This window comes from Rhamphochromis sp. 'chilingali', assembly GCF_963969265.1.
Source record: "Rhamphochromis sp. 'chilingali' genome assembly, chromosome: 14".
Lineage (NCBI taxonomy): Eukaryota > Metazoa > Chordata > Actinopteri > Cichliformes > Cichlidae > Rhamphochromis > Rhamphochromis sp. 'chilingali'.
In genome coordinates, this window is record NC_137941.1 from 32,945,560 (window position 1) to 32,966,236 (window position 20,677).

General features: G+C 39.4%; 1 protein-coding gene across 1 annotated transcript; it reads right to left on the reverse strand.

Moving 5' to 3' along the window:
• Window positions 1-5,651: 5,651 nt before the first annotated feature.
• cyp27a3 (cytochrome P450 family 27 subfamily A member 3) lies at window positions 5,652-17,385 on the reverse strand. Its single transcript, XM_080902806.1, has 10 exons — window positions 17,321-17,385; window positions 16,565-16,910; window positions 15,886-16,076; window positions 14,267-14,466; window positions 11,538-11,735; window positions 10,858-11,021; window positions 9,514-9,680; window positions 9,216-9,297; window positions 8,869-9,075; window positions 5,652-8,080 (listed from the first exon to the last, which is right to left on the reverse strand). The coding sequence occupies exons 2-10, from the start codon at window positions 16,823-16,825 to the stop codon at window positions 7,922-7,924; spliced, it is 1,629 nt and encodes a 542-aa protein (XP_080758932.1). The 5' UTR covers window positions 16,826-16,910; window positions 17,321-17,385; the 3' UTR covers window positions 5,652-7,921.
• Window positions 17,386-20,677: the final 3,292 nt, after the last annotated feature.

Genomic DNA, 20,677 nt, shown 5'->3' on the forward strand with positions numbered 1-20,677 from the left:
TTTTCTGTGCCTCTTTGCTGACTTTAAGAATGCCCATTTAGGGCCTCTACATTGGAAATGTACATAGATCTACATAGAAATTAATACTTAAAAAATGTGCTTGGACTTTTAGAAAACACACATGATTTTAAAACTCACAGATACAGAAATAACTGTTAAAATCTTTGCAGTGCCATTGTTCGAAATTACTGAAAGTGTGTTACATACAAAGCCAATTTCGATTACTTTCAAGTAGGATATGCTTTACTCATTCCAAAAGTTTTTTTCTTCTTTTTTAAAAATTATTATTTTTACATTACTTTGCCTGGATCCACCATTTATAACACTGGTCAAAAACTGCAAACAACATAACAGACAAATTAGCCTGAAATCATGGGTGGGGCACAGATAACCAGGAGAAAAACCATAAAACATAAAGTTGACCAGAATTATTTTTCGGAGAGGGAGGAAATAAATGAATAAGAGCTTTATGATGCCATATATGTATTATATACTTACTTTAAACAAATGTTTATTTGGATTTTCTATTAATATTTTCTATTAATATTCTTCTGAAATGGAGCATACCAGAAGAGGTTTGAGAACCACTGGTATAACATCCCATGCAACATGCCAAACCTTGAGAGATGAGACTTAAGGAAACAGTAGATGTCATCTCCGGCTGTTTGAACATCAGTCCAAAACCACCACTGGCCAACACTGTGCTGGCATTAATTCAATTCAATTCAATTCAATTTTATTTATATAGCGCCAAATCACAACATAAGTCGCCTCAAGGCGCTTCATAGATACAGAGAAAAACCCAACAATCATATGACCCCCTATGAGCAAGCACTTTGGCGACAGTGGGAAGGAAAAACTCCCTTTTAACAGGAAGAAACCTCCGGCAGAACCAGGCTCAGGGAGGGGCGGGGCCATCTGCTGCGACCGGTTGGGGAGAGAGAAGGAAGACAGGATAAAAGACATGCTGTGGAAGAGAGACAGAGGTTAATAACAGATATGATTCAATGCAGAGAGGTCTGTTAATACATAGTGAGTGAGAAAGGTGACTGGAAAGGAAAAACTCAATGCATCATGGGAATCCCCCGGCAGCCTACGTCTATTGCAGCATAACTAAGGGAGGATTCAGGGTCACCTGGTCCAGCCCTAACTATATGCTTTAGCAAAAAGGAAAGTTTGAAGCCTAATCTTAAAAGTAGAGATAGTGTCTGTCTCCCGAATCCAAACTGGAAGCTGGTTCCACAGAAGAGGGGCCTGAAAACTGAAGGCTCTGCCTCCCATTCTACTTTTAAATACTCTAGGAACAACAAGTAGGCCTGCAGAGCGAGAGCGAAGTGCTCTAATAGGGTGATATGGTACTACAAGGTCATTAACCCTTGTGTGGTGTTCATATTTTTGTTACTCAGCCAGTGTTCATGGGTCTGGTGGACCCGCTAGACTTTTGGCTTTCCAAATTAACACTATCAAACAATTTTATGTTAAATTACTCAACAGATGTTCACTTCATCCCAATTACAAGCCATATGAACAGCAAACATGGTTAATTTTTTCCCTTTACCTTTATTAGCTCACATTTATGAATCAATGTGCTTCTCGTTTTTTTTTATTTATTTATTTTTTTTTATAAAATGTTATAAAAAACATAAATACGTTATAATCAAGTGGAGTGAGTGTAAAGACACAACACATTTACACGTGAAGCAACATGTTTCACAACTAAATGGGATCAGCTGCTCATCAATGGTGACATTAGGCCCAGGGTTGTAAAACAGGGGGAGGCGGTGCACACACTTATCCCACACTGTCCTGATGGCAGCTAGCTTGTCTCTCTGCCGTCGAGCTGGTCTGTCGTCTCGGTTATCAAAACGGATAATCCTGGAAATTTTGTTGAAGTTTTCCAGAGACACTGATGCACGGAAAGGTTTCTGCATCCCACAGGGATTCTGTGGATTCCCCTTTGGACCTGAAAACTCCTGCAAGGATAAAAACCCCAAAGTAGGCCTTTGGGGTTGTTAGATAAATTTGGTCCATCTCCTTCCACCTCTCTCCAAAAACACACCTTCCTTCTAGATTACTGCAATCCAGAATAATTTTCTGGATGGAATCTGGGATGAAAAGCTCAAATGAAGACTTGATGTCCTGCACATGAGTACCTGTCAGCCGTGTTGGCCCTGGCTTATCACAGTAACAGCTCTGCAGGGTGGCTCATTTCTTGGGCAAGAAGACCATTCGATTTCACCAGTTATTGACATCCTTATTTCTTCACTTGCTGTCTGGTGGGCTTGTTCTGGTCCTGGAGCTGGCTGCAGATGGGGTACTCGTCTTCGTTTTGTTACTAAATGGTGCTCAACCTCATCCTCTTCTTTAAAGTCACTGTCAGACTCTGAATTTTCAGAAATGTGAAATATTCTGAAACCTCTTTGTCAACATCATCATCTGAAGCTCCTCTCTCTTCCAAAATCAATTGGATGGCCCTCGCAGCAGATAATATTTTGCCATCTTGATCAGTTGTGATAAAGAACCACACTGGCAAAGTCTTATTTGTAGTATTATGCCCCTAATTTGCAGGTGGGACAGGGTATGAGAAAATAAAATTTGGATCCCTCAAGAAAGAGGGTAAAATGTGTGAGATGTCAGAGCAGACGGTGTTGATAGTTGAATTTTCAACAATGTTGCAACTTTGTGTGGGAGCAGGAGGGGAAGAAAACACTATCAGCAGCACCAGAAAGGAGGAGGACAGAGTGTGGGAACACAGGACCTACACTTTCAACACTTTTATTAGACCTGGGTCCAGTGGACCCGAACACCTTGTATGTAATGTAAATGCGTGGGGGGAGGTACAGTATGAGGTCATTGAAAATTAGTTCAGATTTATGTTCTTCACAGAAAATAAGCCAAAGCCAATGAATTTCAGGTTGAAAAAATAATTAATTGTTTAATTTTTCTTTTGAAAGAAACTGAAAACGGGTGTCACAGACCCGAACACCATACAAGGGTTAAGATAAGATGGGGCCTGATTATTTAAGACCTTGTATGTGAGGAGCAGGATTTTGAATTCAATTCTGGATTTAACAGGAAGCCAATGAAGGGAAGCCAAAACAGGAGAAATCTGCTCTCTCTTTCTAGTCCCTGTCAGTACTCTTGCTGCAGCATTTTGGATTAGCTGAAGGCTTTTCAGTGAGTTTTTTGGACATCCTGATAATAATGAATTACAGTCGTCCAGCCTGGAAGTAATAAATGCATGAACTAGTTTTTCAGCGTCACTCTGAGACAGGATATTTCTAATTTTAGAGATGTTGCGCAAATGGAAGAACGCAGTCTTACATATTTGTTTAATATGTGCATTGAAGGACATGTCCTGGTCAAAAATGACTCCAAGGTTCCTCACAGCGTTACTGGAGGCCAAGGTAATGCCATCCAGAGTAAGAATCTGGTTAGATACCATATTTCTAAGCTTTTCAGGGCCGAGTACAATAACCTCAGTTTTATCTGAATTAAGAAGCAGAAAGTTAGCGGCCTTCCAGGTCTTTATGTCTTTAAGACATTCCTGTAGTTTAACTAATTGGTGTGTGTTATCTGGCTTCATGGACAGATAGAGCTGGGTGTCATCTGCATAGCAGTGAAAATGTATGCTATGTCTTCTAATGATACTGCCTAAGGGAAGCATGTATAATGTAAACAGAATTGGTCCTAGCACTGAACCCTGTGGAACTCCATAATTAACCTCAGTGTGTGAAGAGGACTCTCCATTTACATGAACAAATTGGAGTCTATTAGATAGATATGATACAAACCACTGCAGTGCAGTACCTGTAATACCTACAGCATGCTCTAATCGCTCTAATAGGATATTATGGTCGACAGTATCGAATGCTGCACTAAGGTCTAGCAGGACAAGCACAGAGATGAGTCCACTGTCAGAGGCCATAAGAAGATCATTTGTAACCTTCACTAAAGCTGTTTCTGTGCTGTGATGAGCTCTGAAACCTGACTGAAACTCTTCAAATAAACCATTCCTCTGCAGATGATCTGTTAGCTGTTTGACAACTACTCTTTCAAGGATTTTTGATATGAAAGGAAGGTTGGAGATTGGCCTATAATTAGCTAAGACTGCTGGGTCTAGAGATGCTTTTTGAGTAAAGGTTTAACTACAGCTAGGCCTTCAAGCCTGTGGTACATAGCCGATCATTAGAGATAGGTTGATCATATTTAAGATCGAAGAATTAATTAATGCCAGGACTTCTTTGAGCAGTTTTGTAGGAATGGGGTCTAAAAGACACGTTGATGGTTTGGAGGAAGTAATTATTGAAGTTAACTCAGAAAGATCAATTGGAGAAAAAGAGTCTAACTTAACATCAATGGTACTAAGAGTAGCTGTAGATAATATTACATCTGTGGGATGATTTTTGGTAATTTTTTCTCTAATGATAAAAATTTTATTTGTGAAGAAGTTCATGAAGTCATTACTAGTTAACGTTAAAGGGATTGTTGGCTCAAAAGAGCTCTGACTTTTTGTCAGCCTGGCTTAATGACAACCAGTGTAGTAGCCAGAAGTTTAGAAGTATCTAAGGTAACAAGTTACCGGTGCCAAGATTCGGGCAAAAAAATAACTGTTGTAAAACAGTGTTTTTTCTAACTGAAATATCGTCTTAAAAAGAATGGTGTTGTTTCGTTGGGTTGCCAGAAGAAAGCCTTTTCTCTTTAAAAAGGACATGGCAACATGGCTTCTTTTTCCAAAGCTGAATCTGAACGAACCAAAAGATTTCTGATTTGTGCAAACAATGTCCTTTGCACAATTCAGACCAAAGTGGAGGAGTGTCCAATAACTGACACAGTGGTGCTTAGACAACAACCTTGTGCTTAACAGCAGCAACACCAAGGAGGTCATTGTGGATTGCAGGCGGTCCGGCAAGACAAAACACGGTCCTCTCCTCATACACGGAGAGGCAGTAGAGCGTGTGGACAACATCAAGTTTCTGGGTGTGATGTGCCCAGCAAAGGCTCTTCTTCCTCAGGAAGCTAAAACGGAACAAACTCTCTTCTCAGCTGCTCATGAACTTCTACAGAGCCACAAAAGAAAGTATCATCTGTCTTAGTATGACCCTTGGCCTGGGTGATGAAAACACCACAAGGGATTGTGGGAAATCCACTTCCACATCTGGACTCGGTGTACGCTAGACAGATCCCAAAAACAGGGCCAGACGTGCTTCCTTCAGGAAAGTTGTATAGGAACATGAAAACGTACCACCAGCCTGAGAGACAGCTTCATTCCCCAGAGCTGTGCAATCCAATTCTGTGACTTTTTGCACATATTATTTCTGCACACCTGCACACATGGATAGTGTGGTTTCACTTGTCTTATAGTGTATCTGCATATGTATGAACAGTATATTTATGTATGTAAAAGGGAGTTCTCTTCTGTGCCAATAGCTACCGAACAAAATTTCGTTACGCACATATTAACAATAAAAGGATTTGTCTTCTTCTTTTTCTTCTTCTTGGGCTTGCAGCCCACAGGATCTGAGCACCTTACAGGTGTTATGGCCCACAAAGCTCTCTGGGGAAAAGAGACTTTTTTCTAGTTGAACATACAGCATTAAACAGATTATAAAAGAATCCAAACAATCACAACCTTTTGACATGTAGGGATTTATTAATCACTTTGAGGGTCATGACTTGTAAGTGTAGGATTAACATTTTTCGAACAGCTAATAGAAGTGGTAATAACAATCACATGGCTGTTCAAACAAGTCACCAGAACACAGCTAAACATTTTCTTGCTCACTGGCCACCTGATCATTTTATTGTGACTATAAAAGCTATGTCTGGACAGTGACACATTAAAGAAGCTTAAAAAAAATCTATTGTCTCTGCAAAGAAAGAAAATGAGTAAGGCGTGAATGAAAAATGTTTTCAAGGACAAAACAGACCACAAGAGGGCAGCATTGGTCTACGACAGTATATACTACTAATAGTAAACATTAAAACTTTCCAACAATCAGCAATAAAACCAAAATTTAAACTTAAAATGATAGATTTCCTGAAGAAAGTTTACTTTATGTTAAAATGCCTTTAAAAACCTGTGCAGTATAGATCTATTTTCAGACATGATCATTGATGGGATATCCACCTATTAATTTCCTTCCGTTTATGCAACTCTGGCTAACACAGAGAGACAGATAACCATGCACATTAACATTCAGAACTACCACACACACATACACAATGCAACACAGAAAAACCCCACCCTAAATACAAATATTTTATGTGCCTCAAATCTAACTGGGGACAGTAGTCCCAAATCAACTGGTGTGTGAGCTGATATAGGTCCCCAATTTCTACATAAATGAACTCACACCAAACCTCCACATCCACACACAAGTACTGCATGTGCATTCAAAGTCCTTCACTTGCATTGACAGACATGTTCCTTAATTAAAGCAAGATTACATACTGCTTGTGTGTGTGTGTATTTGTGAGTGTGTTGTCAAGTCTGAACATACACAAAAAGTAAAACACACCAAAGTAAAGTGATTTGTCTCCTTTCACCTCAGACAGCACTGCTATAAAGCTCCTTCTCTTTCACTTGATGTGTGGCTTTACGTTACTGCCATCTTGTGACCACTGGTAACATTGTCACTGAAAGATGTGCTTATTTCAGTCTCCTAGGAGACCACAGCTTTGTCAGTCCCTGAGGGTGTGTCCATCTCCTGTTACCAATGACTAAAGCTGGGCAAGCTGAGAGGCCAGAAACCTTTTTTCTTGTGGTTTGCACATGTGCATTGTGGACAAACCACTGGTCTGCCAGTAAACCGATGGCAGACTAGCGTGACAGGCAAGCTGCCGCTAGCTCAGCTTTTACTGCTCTGAGATCAGTTATGGTCTGCATTACCAAGCAAACCAGCTTCAGAGATTTAGCATCATAACAGAGAAGTTCCCTCTTGCTAAACACCCTTGGTTAACATATGTGATGTAAAGAAGAGCATGAAAAAGCTTTTAATAACTTCTTTAGTACATTAACAAGGAAAGCTGTGACGATTTCTCTGAACATGTCCAGTCTAATAAAAACAGGCAAGTTGACCAGGTGCAGGGTCAGCCAGCACTTTCAGATTAGCATCTATGAGAATGTCTAAATGTTTAACCAGCTGTTTTGCCAACACTCCACATTCTTTTTTCATTCATATTTGAAATCACCCTATAGATATTGACAGTTAACCATGTCACACGTTGCTCAATCCTTTTAATTCTGCTTTTGCTGAATGCTAAATGTGCAAAATAAAGACGTAGACTTTTGTTTCTGTGGTCATGAACAGCTTCCTCACTGGACAGCTACTACAAACTCATAATTAAGATATTTTGTGAATGGAGCTGGACATTAAACACAATATAAAGCATTTAAAATTAGGTCACCCTTAAACATATATAGCAGTAATTTTAATCAATTTAACGTTGATGAGAAATAATTTTCTTCAGAATAATTATCACAGTTTTTATACTTTATGCACAATTTTCCACTAATACAGTTTTTTCTTTAATAAGGTGTTTCCATAGTGTTTTATTGCTTCCTTTTCCCAATGAAATGGTTTGAAAAATTCCTCCACTGCTTGTCATTTTCAGCCAATAGTATATCGTTTTTTTTATAATATAGTAGATATTTATCTAACTATAGTAATACTAATAGTAATATTTTACAATTCTTCAGTCATGAAGGAGTGCAGAAGGGTGAAGATGTCAATGTAGAGGGTGGCCAGGCAGGTATGTTTGAATGTGATCCAGTTTATCTTGTTAAATTGGTAAGCAGTGGAGGAAGATGTATGTGTGTCTCCATTATATACTGTACAACATAAATCCAGTTTTCATGAAATAAAACTCCACATAAACAAGTGGTTAGTGAAATGAAGACTTTGAATAGAAAAACAGCTCACGGAGAACCCGCTAACTTTGCTCTTGGCTCCGCCTGCTTAACTTGTCTGCCCAGAAACTGTAGGTTGATTGGTGTAGCAGGGCAAAGCAGAGTTCTGGTGATTGGCTTCACTGGTTTTCCAGCAGGATCAGGCTTCACCTCATAGTGCTTTATCAACTTCAAACACACAAAAAAGAAAGAGTACTCTTTAAAAAGAAAAACATGGAATTGACATTTATTTATGTGAGCAGAAATTTTAAACTCACTGATTACCAGCTGCTTGCCAATTGACTACTGTGTATTTTGGATGACTCAGGTCAAAGAGCCTGATGAGTGGTTTGTATTCATGTGCATGCCCAGGCCGACAAAAGAGTAAACAGCTTTGAATGGGCCGAGAAGTTACTTTAGGTTAATACTGCTCCCTGAATGAAGCTGAAGAACAACCGATTTCCAGGAAATTTAAAAAAGCAACGGCACAATGTTTTGACCCTGTTTGTTTGCATATTTCAGTCTTGCAGTCTTAGAGTTATAAAGTTGTATGGATCCTTTAACATAATATGCAGTGGAATAATAACCTGACCTTAGCTTCTAAGTCTTTAAAGTTGTAAGCATCAAGCTACTGTTGAGTTTTTATAATAACTTGTTCAGCAACTCACATAAAGCAAAGTATTAATTCACAGCACTCCTTCCAAACCTTATCCATTACCTTTTCCAATTTTGCACTTAAAGTTATATTTTAAGAACTTAAAGTGCAAGTTACAGTTTGTCAAAACATGCAAACTGTTTTTGGATTAGATGTATAATCTAGTAGCTTTTATCACTATCCACTCTGCTGCCTGGGCAAGACTTGACACAGTAGCTTTGCATGCTCAACTCAAAGCCAAAGTACACTGCTGTGTTGGCAAAAGTTGCTTCTTTATAAGCAAGCACGGAGCATCATTAGCATTAGGAACAGATGTTCTTACCCTGGAGAGGAGGAGATACATCTCAAGTTCAGCCACCCGCCGACCTAGACATGCCCGGATCCCAAAACCAAATGGTACTGACCCGAACGGGTGCTGCTTGGACTTATCCTCCCCTCCTCGGAGCCAGCGCTCCGGCAGGAAGGTGTGAGGGTTGGGGAAAATATTCTCATCATAGGACACGGCGTAGTGGCACAGGTGGAACAGCGTCTAAGAGAGGAAACCCATGACGTTTGCTATTGTGCTATGACTGAACCCCAACAACCCCAACTGATTTCAGATGGCGCTGTATAGACAAGACTGCATTTATTTACTAGTAAGAGGCCAGGTGTGCTTAACGTGCATCTTACCTTTTTTGGGAAGAGATGATTCCCCACCACAATCTCATTTTCAACAGTGACGCGGGCGTTTCCTGGCACAACTGGATACAGGCTGGCGACCACAAAACGCAGAAAGGCATCAACACAGTTTCCATTTGTTCAGTAAATGCAACTCTTTGCTATCTCACCCCTTACAAACATGTAAGTCTATAAATGGTGAAGTATTCTTTTAAGTGGTTTTATTTCTTTAACTTCCATGTTTAGGAGCAGATAAGTGTTTCATTTCACCTTGGTTATTATCTTATTAATAAAAAGATTCCCCTCCTACCGCAGTGTCTCTCTGATGATGGCCTTCAGGTACGGCATCTGAGCTATGTCATCACTGTTTGGCACCTTGTCCCCAGGGCAAACGCTTATCACTTCCTGGTACAGCTGTTCTTGGATCTCGGGCTCCCTCGCCAAATGGTACAGAGACCAGGAGATAGTGTTGGAGGTCTGCAAATCAGAGAAACACAGAGTGTAATGTTCTGTTTTATGTAATGTTTCGACATGTTCCATTTGTGTTTGACTTTCAGGGAGGTTGATCTTTGGGTTGAGAAATATCTTCCAGAAAACTTCACTGCATTGATTAAGGAATGGCATACCTTTCATGTTTTTACATGACGATTACTCATCTGCAGCATCTGAGACAAGAACACCTCATTTATATTACTGAAGATTTCCAATCCAGGACAAAGCTATTTCATATTTAAGTGGATGAAATGCTGCTTTGAGTAAATCCGTAGACAAGACAGATTGACATGACAGCATTGCACAGTGTGTGGCAAAACCAGTAGTTACAGAGGAATCAGCCCAGTGAGTAGTCTATAAACTGTATGCTGAATTAAGGCATCATTCTATATAGTAGAGTCTATTTAGAGAAAATCAGCCTCCGTGTGGAAAAGCACAACTGGTTTTCTAAGTCAACTTCAACTTCTTGTTTTTATATGCATTCTTTGACTTTAAGAAGACTTTTAATATGTTCAAAAATTATCTCTTAACTTGTAGCTGAGAGCTATACTCCAAAGTTGGACTGGTAATCTGCCTGATGGGCCGCCACAATTAGGTCAGTATAGTTTTCTTTTTCTTTGTCAATATAACTATACAGGCTGGCTTGAAGGGCTGCTGTGCACCGTGCATTGTGCACAGCAGCCTATTTGTTCATTTTCATTACTGACAATACAATGCCCAATCAATTCTGGTCACATCGCTGGCCCCTCCCCTACCTTCCCTGTGCACTCGTGCACCTTGTAGAACAGAGTTAATGTGAAAGAAGTGTTTAATAAAGAGGAACAAACAAAAGCAAAAAGAAAAAAGGTGGAACTGAAAAGAGAGAAAAAGAAACTTAAATTAACCAACATGTTAGCAGCTCCACTGTCAGCAATAGTAGAAACAGAAATTAGAAGTAGAATAGAAGAAGTAAAACTGTTTCCCAATAACTGCGTCTCTATCTAGGGTGAGTGGCAGTGGGTTGTTTTTATATAAAGGAAAACTAACATTTTTTTTTGTTTCTTATTAAGTGGCTCTGGGAAGATGGAAACCTGGAAGCCTAAACGAATAATGGGAGACACTTTAATGCAAACAAATTTATTTTGGGAATTGGGAATGACGGAGCGGTGTAGTTAGTACTCACTGTGTCTACTCCTGCCAGGAGGAGTTCAGTGATGCTGCCCAGGATCTCTGTGCTGTTCATCTGTTCACTGAGCAGGAGGTGTGTGAGATACGCTCCCTCCACGTCTTTGTCCAGGTGGACATTCTCCTGGATCTCCTCAATTTTCTTATTCACCAGTTCTTCAGCTACGAGAGACAACATCATCTTATCTCATGTGAAATTAAAAGAAAAAGACTGTGAGAAGACATGTTTGCCCACTAGATGGGGAAAGAGAGACACAGTTAGGGATCTTGTTAGCACACTGATTGTGTGAAAAGCCACATGTAGGGTGGACTTTGTCTCTTTGTGTGTGTTGTGTGTGCTGACCTTGAAATTAGCTGATAGTGCTACTTGAAAATGTCCATGAACCCTGAACTGAACTAACCTTGGTGATCCACAACCAGTATGGAATCGGGAGTAGGTAATGTTTCCATGAATTAAATCCTACAGATTTCTGACAACTAGAAAAGTCTTTTCAATTTTAAATCGTGAATATTTAACGAAAAGCCTGAAAGGTGTTTGGTTTTTTTGCACTAAAACAGAAAACATGTTTCAAAGTGGTTTTAGAAATCACATAATGGCAGAAAGCGGATAAATATTCAGCAGTGAATTTACCAACACACCACACTTTTATTTACTCGTTAAAAATTAATGTTGCTCACCAACTTTGAAGAGATGATCCCAGGCTGCGACAAACCTTTTCCAGGACTGCAGGTAGGGCCAGAGGAACTGTGGGAAGAGGATGACGACTTGGGAGAGATGGAACATTTCCCCCACGGAGACAATGAACTTTTGGGTTTTCTCGGGGATCACCTCACTCATGCAGCCCATACGGGTTTCAAAAAGCACTGAGCATATTCCTGTGTTTAAAAACAAAACGATAGTTTGTCAAAAGAGCTCAGTGCAACTTGACAAAACAACATCAATTTGACAGCACATGCATACAATAGAAAAACCTTCCTGCAAACAGCACAGACCACTGAAATGTGTCCAGGGTCGCTCTCGCTGATCCCTGTTCTGTGACCTTTGGAGCTGCTGATCTCGGCATCTTGTCATTCATTATTTGCTTTCCTTGGAAAAAATTTTGTTTTGTTTGTGGTTTTTCTATTTGTTTTCTTACACATACTTTTCACCAGCTTTTTATTTAGTTAAAAGAAAAAACATGATAAACCTGATAGACTGATGAACTTATTTGAGCCTCATTTCCTGATGCATACGCGCATGTCTGCACATTAATTGTGTGTATAAATGTTTCGCACACAGATTTGTTCATATTTCATACCTGAATTTTTCTGTACAGTCCCTCTGACCATGAAACGACAGCCTGTCTTACTTAGGAATATAAACACAAGTATTTACAATTAACACTACTACTGCTACTACTGCTGCTGCTGCTGCTACTAATTATTAATATTATTCTGCTATCAAATTTTGGTCATTATTTACAGTTTTCACAATATGGTAAACGCTCAGAAATGCAATAAAAATAAATAAATATAAAGAAAACATTTATATATTTAACCTTTTTCCATTTAAACATATTCCACTGTCCCTTATCTCATCTTATTGTATCTTAAATGTTCTTATCTTTCATTACAAATGACTTCTGTCATTGCTGAATAGGTTTTTGGCACTATCCCATGAATGCTGGATAATCTGGCTTTTATTGTTCTCTCATCTGGGGCTGACAGGTCACATGATCCTTGTCCTCCACCTGTTTTCTTCCTTCCTTTCTTGTTGTTTGCCAATCTTTTCATATCAACTTTGATTCCACATTTTTCTTGTCTCAGCTGAAATGACTGAAAGATGGTCACTCCTGTGGAAACACTTTAGAAAGCTGCACCTTATCTGGCTTCCACCTCATCTCAGTCACCACGTTTTCTACTTCACCTGGCAGCAAATGTGTTTCTTTATATAGATTACTGGAGGCACTGATAAAATGCAATTCACTAGCTTGGACCACATCCTCATTTTAGGTTTGACTGCATTTCTAGCAGATAATGGCAGATGGCTTGAGTATGAATTGAGGCTGCAGTGTGGGGAAGGTCTCAGAGGGGACTGGCCGAGGCTCCTGGGCCGGGCAGATCCCCACGTACTAATGAATGGTGAATGGATTTAAAAGGGAGGGAGGGTGGGGCACGAAAACAGGTACAAACAACTTGTAGTGCCGGGGGTGGTCATGTATAGACAGACAACCAGAAGGGGTGTGGAGATGTTATCCCACTGCTGAAATTCAGATAAATCATCTCCGTGTATGGATATTGTGAGCTGGTCCCGAATGATTCTGATTTACTAGCATATGCACGGTGGTGAGAACAAAATAGACTGATACTCGTATTTTATAAATGCTACAGTAAATTTGCATGCAAAACTCATTTTTTGCACCAATTAAAAATGTTTCCACGCTAATATTTGTGAATGAGGCCCATTGACCATTAGCCACTCGTCAGTCACTCAGCAAAGCAAACCCTGCTTTAGCCTCCTTTCTGACTCTGATGGCAAGCATAATTAAACTCGGCTGTATTCAGTAAAACTGAGTGTGAGCGCTCATTTCTTGGACCTGCCACTTGATTCTTAGTTTGCTGATTGTGTTTTCACCTCTGTTGTATTTATTCCCTCAGGTTGTCTTTGTTCCTTATGTATGTTATCCTTAAGTCATTTTGTTTAGAGCTTGTGATGCATCTCTAGTATTTCCCTGTGTTTATTCTTGGACTCCGGTTGAATTTTTCCACTTCACTAGACCTGACACGGAGCCAACGACCTGTGACCTCATTGTTTACTGAGGTCACAGACGAGACATCTGAGGGAAACCACCCTTCGCTTTTGTCACCGAGATGCTACTGCGATCTTTTATATGTGGTCAGTTCATGTGACGCAAGCTTCACATAGCGCACCTTTAAATGTAATGTGCTGTGAAATGGAAGAAATCACATTCTGTTTATGAGGCTACAGCCAGCAGCCAGTGTACCTTAGTGTAAAGATCTGCTAGCATAAGATAAATTTAACACCACCAACATTCTAAGCAGGAACGTGTCATCTTGGAAGATGGATTTCATTTGGACGGTGCTGCTGTCGGATTTTAGATTTATGATTGAGACCGGACTGTAACACTTAAAAACAATCGCAGTCAAAGTGACCGTGTCGCATTATATGACCACATTATCGTGTCTAATCAGCGGTCAAGGCCAAAAGAAAAAGCAGCTGTTGGCTTACTGAATGACACACAGAAAATGAGGTCTGCAGGTTTGAAAAAATCAAGGACAAGAACAATTACACAGCATATTCCTCTGTTTTCTTCTTGTTTCCAAGCATCTAAATGAGATGGACTGCATGAGTTTCTAAAGCTGATTAATTAACAACATTTCATTTATTTGTTTTGTTTTCTGCTAACCTTCAAAAGCAAATTTGTAGAGCTCTGCAGTCAGGTCATTGACCACGACTCCCTGTCCACTGGTCTCCCTCAGCCAGTTCACTCTGCAGATAAAATCTGTCACCACCTCATTGATGGTGTTGGCATAGGAGGAGACGTGCTTGGGTTTCAGCATTCGTGGATTCAAGATGCTGCGAATCCGCTGCCATTTGGCCCCCATCCTAAAAACCAATATAAAAACAAGGGAATCAGGCTCCAGAGAGCAAGTCATTGAAAATTACTTCTTTGAAAAATAATTTTATGATAATATCAATCTATAAGTATAGATTTGTATTTGGCTTATTCTTGCTTACATTTAAATGGACTCACTTTACAGGCAAGGCTAGTAAGAGTCTACATATTTCCCTTCTTTATCAACAAATCCCATCCAAAGACCAAAGTCAACAAGGAATTAATACTAATAACAAGTGTTATTGTTTCCAAAGTGCTTCAAACTGTTCAAAATGAAATATCCATAGCAGATGGGCAAATCTCTGGAAACACAAGTGGGTGTTTGAGATCTTTAAACATATCCAAATGCACATGAACGAGTGTACCCTGAGTAGTTCCGGGTTGTCTAATAGTGTCTGAAAGCCTGTTAGTACTGCTCCAGGGTCTTAACTTTCAACACTGATAAGTGCTGCTAAAACAAGTCGGACAAGAATAAATGAGGAGCTGAGAAAGTGTATGTTATTCTGCAAGAACATTGTGGTCCACAGGCCCTTCCTTTCAATACTTTAGATTTTATATGAAACTGACGACGTCTATATTGGTCTCAGTCTCTAACACTAAAAAAAAAAAAAAAAAAAAACCTGAGCTGCAGGCCTGGACTGAATCCCTGCACGCTGCCAATGTTCCCTGTCAGCAACAAGTATGCATCACAAATACTAACCACAAAGTTATTTCATACAGAAGGTATGAACTGAAATGAGGTGAGATTAAATTATGTTAAATTATAGTTTCATAATAATGGATACTTTTATTGATCCCCATGGGGAAATTACTTGTTTTTCTCTAGTTTCCAATTTGTTAGAACTGTTTCAAGGCAAAATCAAGAGGAGAGAGGTGCGTAATCAACAACCACAACCTCTATGAAGAGGAAGAACAGTAACAGTAACCTCTGTCTTAGGTCACATATCAAAAATTGTCAATCCATACTTTTAAAGGCATTGCACTCCTATATACACCTATATCTATCTATCTACATCTATATATATATATATCTATATATATATATATACCTACATATTTTATATTGACTGGATTATATTATGGATTTTTTTTCTTTTTTGTTCATAACATTGCATTCAAAGTCCACGTATTTGCTCCCATCTTAAAGAACCTGAACACCTAGCAAAGTTTGGCACTGGACAAAGTTTTTTCGCATAGCAACTGACACAACAAAAAAATCAATGTATCGTGTTTGTTTGTTTGTAGAAAAGAAATGATCTGCAGTTGCTACATCACATGTTATTGCAGCTTAATCAGACAGATTTCATCAGCGGAAACAAAACAAACAACATGCTGTCAGCCTGCTCAGAGTTACAGTGCAGTGTGGATTCAGGACACAGATGTGGTGGATCTGTGATGGTTTCACTCACTCAGTCAGGGGTCCATGGGCCTGGTTCCTGAGCTCTCTGTAGTTCCTCCAGTGGGGCATGTCTGTCCGGATTGGGTGTTTACCCTCCTGCCTCAGCACCTGTTCTATCAGGTCGGCACTGGCCACATTCACCACGACCAAAGGGCCGTATTTGGACTTCCACAGGGGGCCGTATATCTTGCTGTGCTCGATCTTTGAGCAAATAATGGGAGTTAATAGGTTAGTTGCATGTTCAGAGTTATCAGGAGGTAAATGATGTTTAAGGAGACCAACAGTTTCCTGTTGGAATTAGAAAATATCATGACATATCAGTGCATACTTATCTTTGCTTAGAGTATCCTCATTATAAAAAAAATATCTCTTACTTATCCTCTACTGTGGAAAACTCTCCTAAGACTGTGACTGTCTCTCAAAGGAAAACTAATATAGATTTCTTTTTATTCGTTTATTTGTATTACAGGATTTGTTAAAGATGATTTTAATCGTTGTTATTAAGCGCTTATTAAACCAAGATTCAATTCTAAACCCCAAACTGTGCGTGAATAAATACCACAGTGGGGTCATCAGGATACACTGATCGCTCTAGCAGCTCCAGGGGATGGTGCACTGTAGTTCAAGGGCGCGGACTGAACCCTTAGTCCAGAAGGAAAACTCTGTTTTCACCTTCTTTTCCAACTTACTTGCATTTGTTGCGTCGTTTGGAAATATCCCTTTATAAAAAGCCAATACAAGGTAGTCATGAAACTCGGTCCGCCTAAATCATCCATAGTTTTCATTTTGTTGACACCCATGACGGTGCTGGTGGAGGCTGCCTCGCGGCGGAGGGTGTCCCCATAGTTGGCAGGGTTTAGTCCCGCTGTCACTCTCTGGATCCCTTTAAGCTGCTGACACTTCACGCGCAGTCCGACGTTCATCAGAGATCTCCCGAGCATTTTAACCATGCAGTGCGTCTTATCGGTCCCTTCTTTGTGCCGTGACAGGAGGCTAAACAAGTGAATCAGCCCCGGTGCCTGTGCCTGTATATGTCTATGTGTGTGTGTGTGTGAGAGAGAGAGAGAGAGAGCGGTGAAATAATGCCTCTTTGTTTGTGAAACAGCAAACCCGATGCCCGTGTACCAGCCTCCTACCAACAACTGTGGACTTTGACATTATCATAAACGTCAGCAAGTGAACCTACAGGACGCTGTTTGTAACCTGCGCAAACGCAGAGGAACAAATATTATTCATATACATATAAAGCTCTGGTGAAGATAAATTAGTCAAACACATTCATAATTCACAACCTATACAAACAAGGTTAATGTGGAGTTGAGCCAAAGCCCCGGTTTTCCGTTTTCCTTTAAAGGATGTTGGGGGTGGAAACACGTCTGCTTCCTTACTCTTCCTTACCCGTGGCTATATAAAACACACTCCTATATTTATTTGTGGGAAATTACCGTCAAACACTGTTGCGTAAACGCCCGTTTCGTAGGCGTGAATGCAGTTTGAATAAAATTTCATTATAGCCTGAAACTACCGACTGCGGTAAAGTGAGCCGTCATTTGTGAGCCGCGGTCAAGCCAGCCGCCTCCTATCCGCCGCATAAATTTCCTTGCGCTTTTACACCAGTCTTTACGGTAGCGCCTTTTCGCTTTATATCCTGATTGAAAGCCTAGACTCGCGCACACATGCACGCGCGTGAACAGTCACACGCACGCGCGCACACAAATTACAATGGAACAGCCCAATACAGCCATCGTGACAGTCTGGTTGCATATTCAAAAATTCATTAAAAATCATTCTTAAAAGTTGATGCCAAGCTTTCAACACAATCCTCTTCTCGGACACCTACTTTACCTCTGGGCCAGTTTTTACCCAGATTTACTGTAATATTACTCAGAAATCACAGTAAACTCATATTCAGTGCAATACAGTCAATGCACTACAATTATGTTTATTTCAAAAATTCATTAAAAGTCATCCTGAATAGTTGATGTACAACTTTCAACACATCCCTCCTCTGGGACACCTACTGTACCTGTGTGCCAATTTTCATCCAGATTTACTGTAGAATTCCTCAGAAATTAAAGGAAACTTATATTCAATTCAATACAGTCAATACAATAGAATTATGTCAATTTTCCAAAATTCATTAAAAATCATCCTGAGTAGTTGATGTACAACTTTCAACACATCCCCCCTCTGGGACACCTACTGTACCTGTGTGCCAAGTTTCATCCAGATTTACTGTAGAATTCCTCAGAAATTAAAGGAAACTTATATTCAATCTAATACAGCCAATGCACTACAATTGTGTCAATTTTCCAAAATTCATTAAAAATCATCCTGAGTAGTTGATGTACAACTTTCAACACATCCCTCCTCTGGGACACCTACTGTACCTGTGTGCCAGGTTTCAGCCAGATTTACTGTAGAATTCCTCAGAAATTAAAGGGTACTTGTATCCAATGCAGTCGGCCAATACAGTAGAATTATGTCAATTTTCAGAAATTCATTAAAAATCATCCTGAGTAGTTGATGTACAACTTTCAACACATCCCTCCTCTGGGACACCTACTGTACCTGTGTGCCAATTTTCATCCAGATTTACTGTAGAATTCCTCAGAAATTAAAGGAAACTTATATTCAATTCAATACAGTCAATACAATAGAATTATGTCAATTTTCCAAAATTCATTAAAAATCATCCTGAGTAGTTGATGTACAACTTTCAACACATCCCTCCTCTAGGACACCTACTGTACCTGTGTGCCAGGTTTCAGCCAGATTTACTGTAGAATTCCTCAGAAATTAAAGGGTACTTGTATCCAATGCAGTCGGCCAATACAATAGAATTATGTCAATTTTCAGAAATTCATTAAAAATCATCCTGAGTAGTTGATGTACAACTTTCAACACATCCCTCCTCTGGGACACCTACTGTACCTGTGTGCCAATTTTCATCCAGATTTACTGTAGAATTCCTCAGAAATTAAAGGAAACTTATATTCAATTCAATACAGTCAATACAATAGAATTATGTCAATTTTCCAAAATTCATTAAAAATCATCCTGAGTAGTTGATGTACAACTTTCAACACATCCCTCCTCTGGGACACCTACTGTACCTGTGTGCCAATTTTCATCCAGATTTACTGTAGAATTCCTCAGAAATTAAAGGAAACTTATATTCAATTCAATACAGTCAATACAATAGAATTATGTCAATTTTCCAAAATTCATTAAAAATCATCCTGAGTAGTTGATGTACAACTTTCAACACATCCCTCCTCTGGGACACCTACTGTACCTGTGTGCCAATTTTCATCCAGATTTACTGTAGAATTCCTCAGAAATTAAAGGAAACTTATATTCAATTCAATACAGTCAATACAATAGAATTATGTCAATTTTCCAAAATTCATTAAAAATCATCCTGAGTAGTTGATGTACAACTTTCAACACATCCCCCCTCTGGGACACCTACTGTACCTGTGTGCCAGGTTTCAGCCAGATTTACTGTAGAATTCCTCAGAAATTAAAGGGTACTTGTATCCAATGCAGTCGGCCAATACAGTAGAATTATGTCAATTTTCAGAAATTCATTAAAAATCATCCTGAGTAGTTGATGTACAACTTTCAACACATCCCTCCTCTGGGACACCTACTGTACCTGTGTGCCAATTTTCATCCAGATTTACTGTAGAATTCCTCAGAAATTAAAGGAAACTTATATTCAATTCAATACAGTCAATACAATAGAATTATGTCAATTTTCAAAAATTCATTAAAAATCATCCTGAGTAGTTGATGTACAACTTTCAACACATCCCCCCTCTGGGACACCTACTGTACCTGTGTGCCAGGTTTCAGCCAGATTTACTGTAGAATTCCTCAGAAATTAATGGGTACTTGTATCCAATGCAGTCGGCCAATACAGTAGAATTATGTCAATTTTCAAAAATTCATGAAAAATCATCCTGAGTAGTTGATGTACAACTTTCAACACATCCCCCCTCTGGGACACCTACTGTACCTGTGTGCCAGGTTTCAGCCAGATTTACTGTAGAATTCCTCAGAAATTAAAGGGTACTTGTATCCAATGCAGTCGGCCAATACAATAGAATTATGTCAATTTTCAGAAATTCATTAAAAATCATCCTGAGTAGTTGATGTACAACTTTCAACACATCCCTCCTCTGGGACACCTACTGTACCTGTGTGCCAATTTTCATCCAGATTTACTGTAGAATTCCTCAGAAATTAAAGGAAACTTATATTCAATTCAATACAGTCAATACAATAGAATTATGTCAATTTTCAAAAATTCATTAAAAATCATCCTGAGTAGTTGATGTCCAACTTTCAACACATCCCCCCTCTGGGACACCTACTGTACCTGTGTGCCAGGTTTCAGCCAGATTTACTGTAGAATTCCTCAGAAATTAAAGGGTACTTGTATCCAATGCAGTCGACCAATACAATAGAATTATGTCAATTTTCCAAAATTCATTAAAAATCATCCTGAGTAGTTGATGTACAACTTTCAACACATCCCTCCTCTGGGACACCTACTGTACCTGTGTGCCAATTTTCATCCAGATTTACTGTAGAATTCCTCAGAAATTAAAGGAAACTTATATTCAATTCAATACAGTCAATACAATAGAATTATGTCAATTTTCAAAAATTCATTAAAAATCATCCTGAGTAGTTGATGTCCAACTTTCAACACATCCCCCCTCTGGGACACCTACTGTACCTGTGTGCCAGGTTTCAGCCAGATTTACTGTAGAATTCCTCAGAAATTAAAG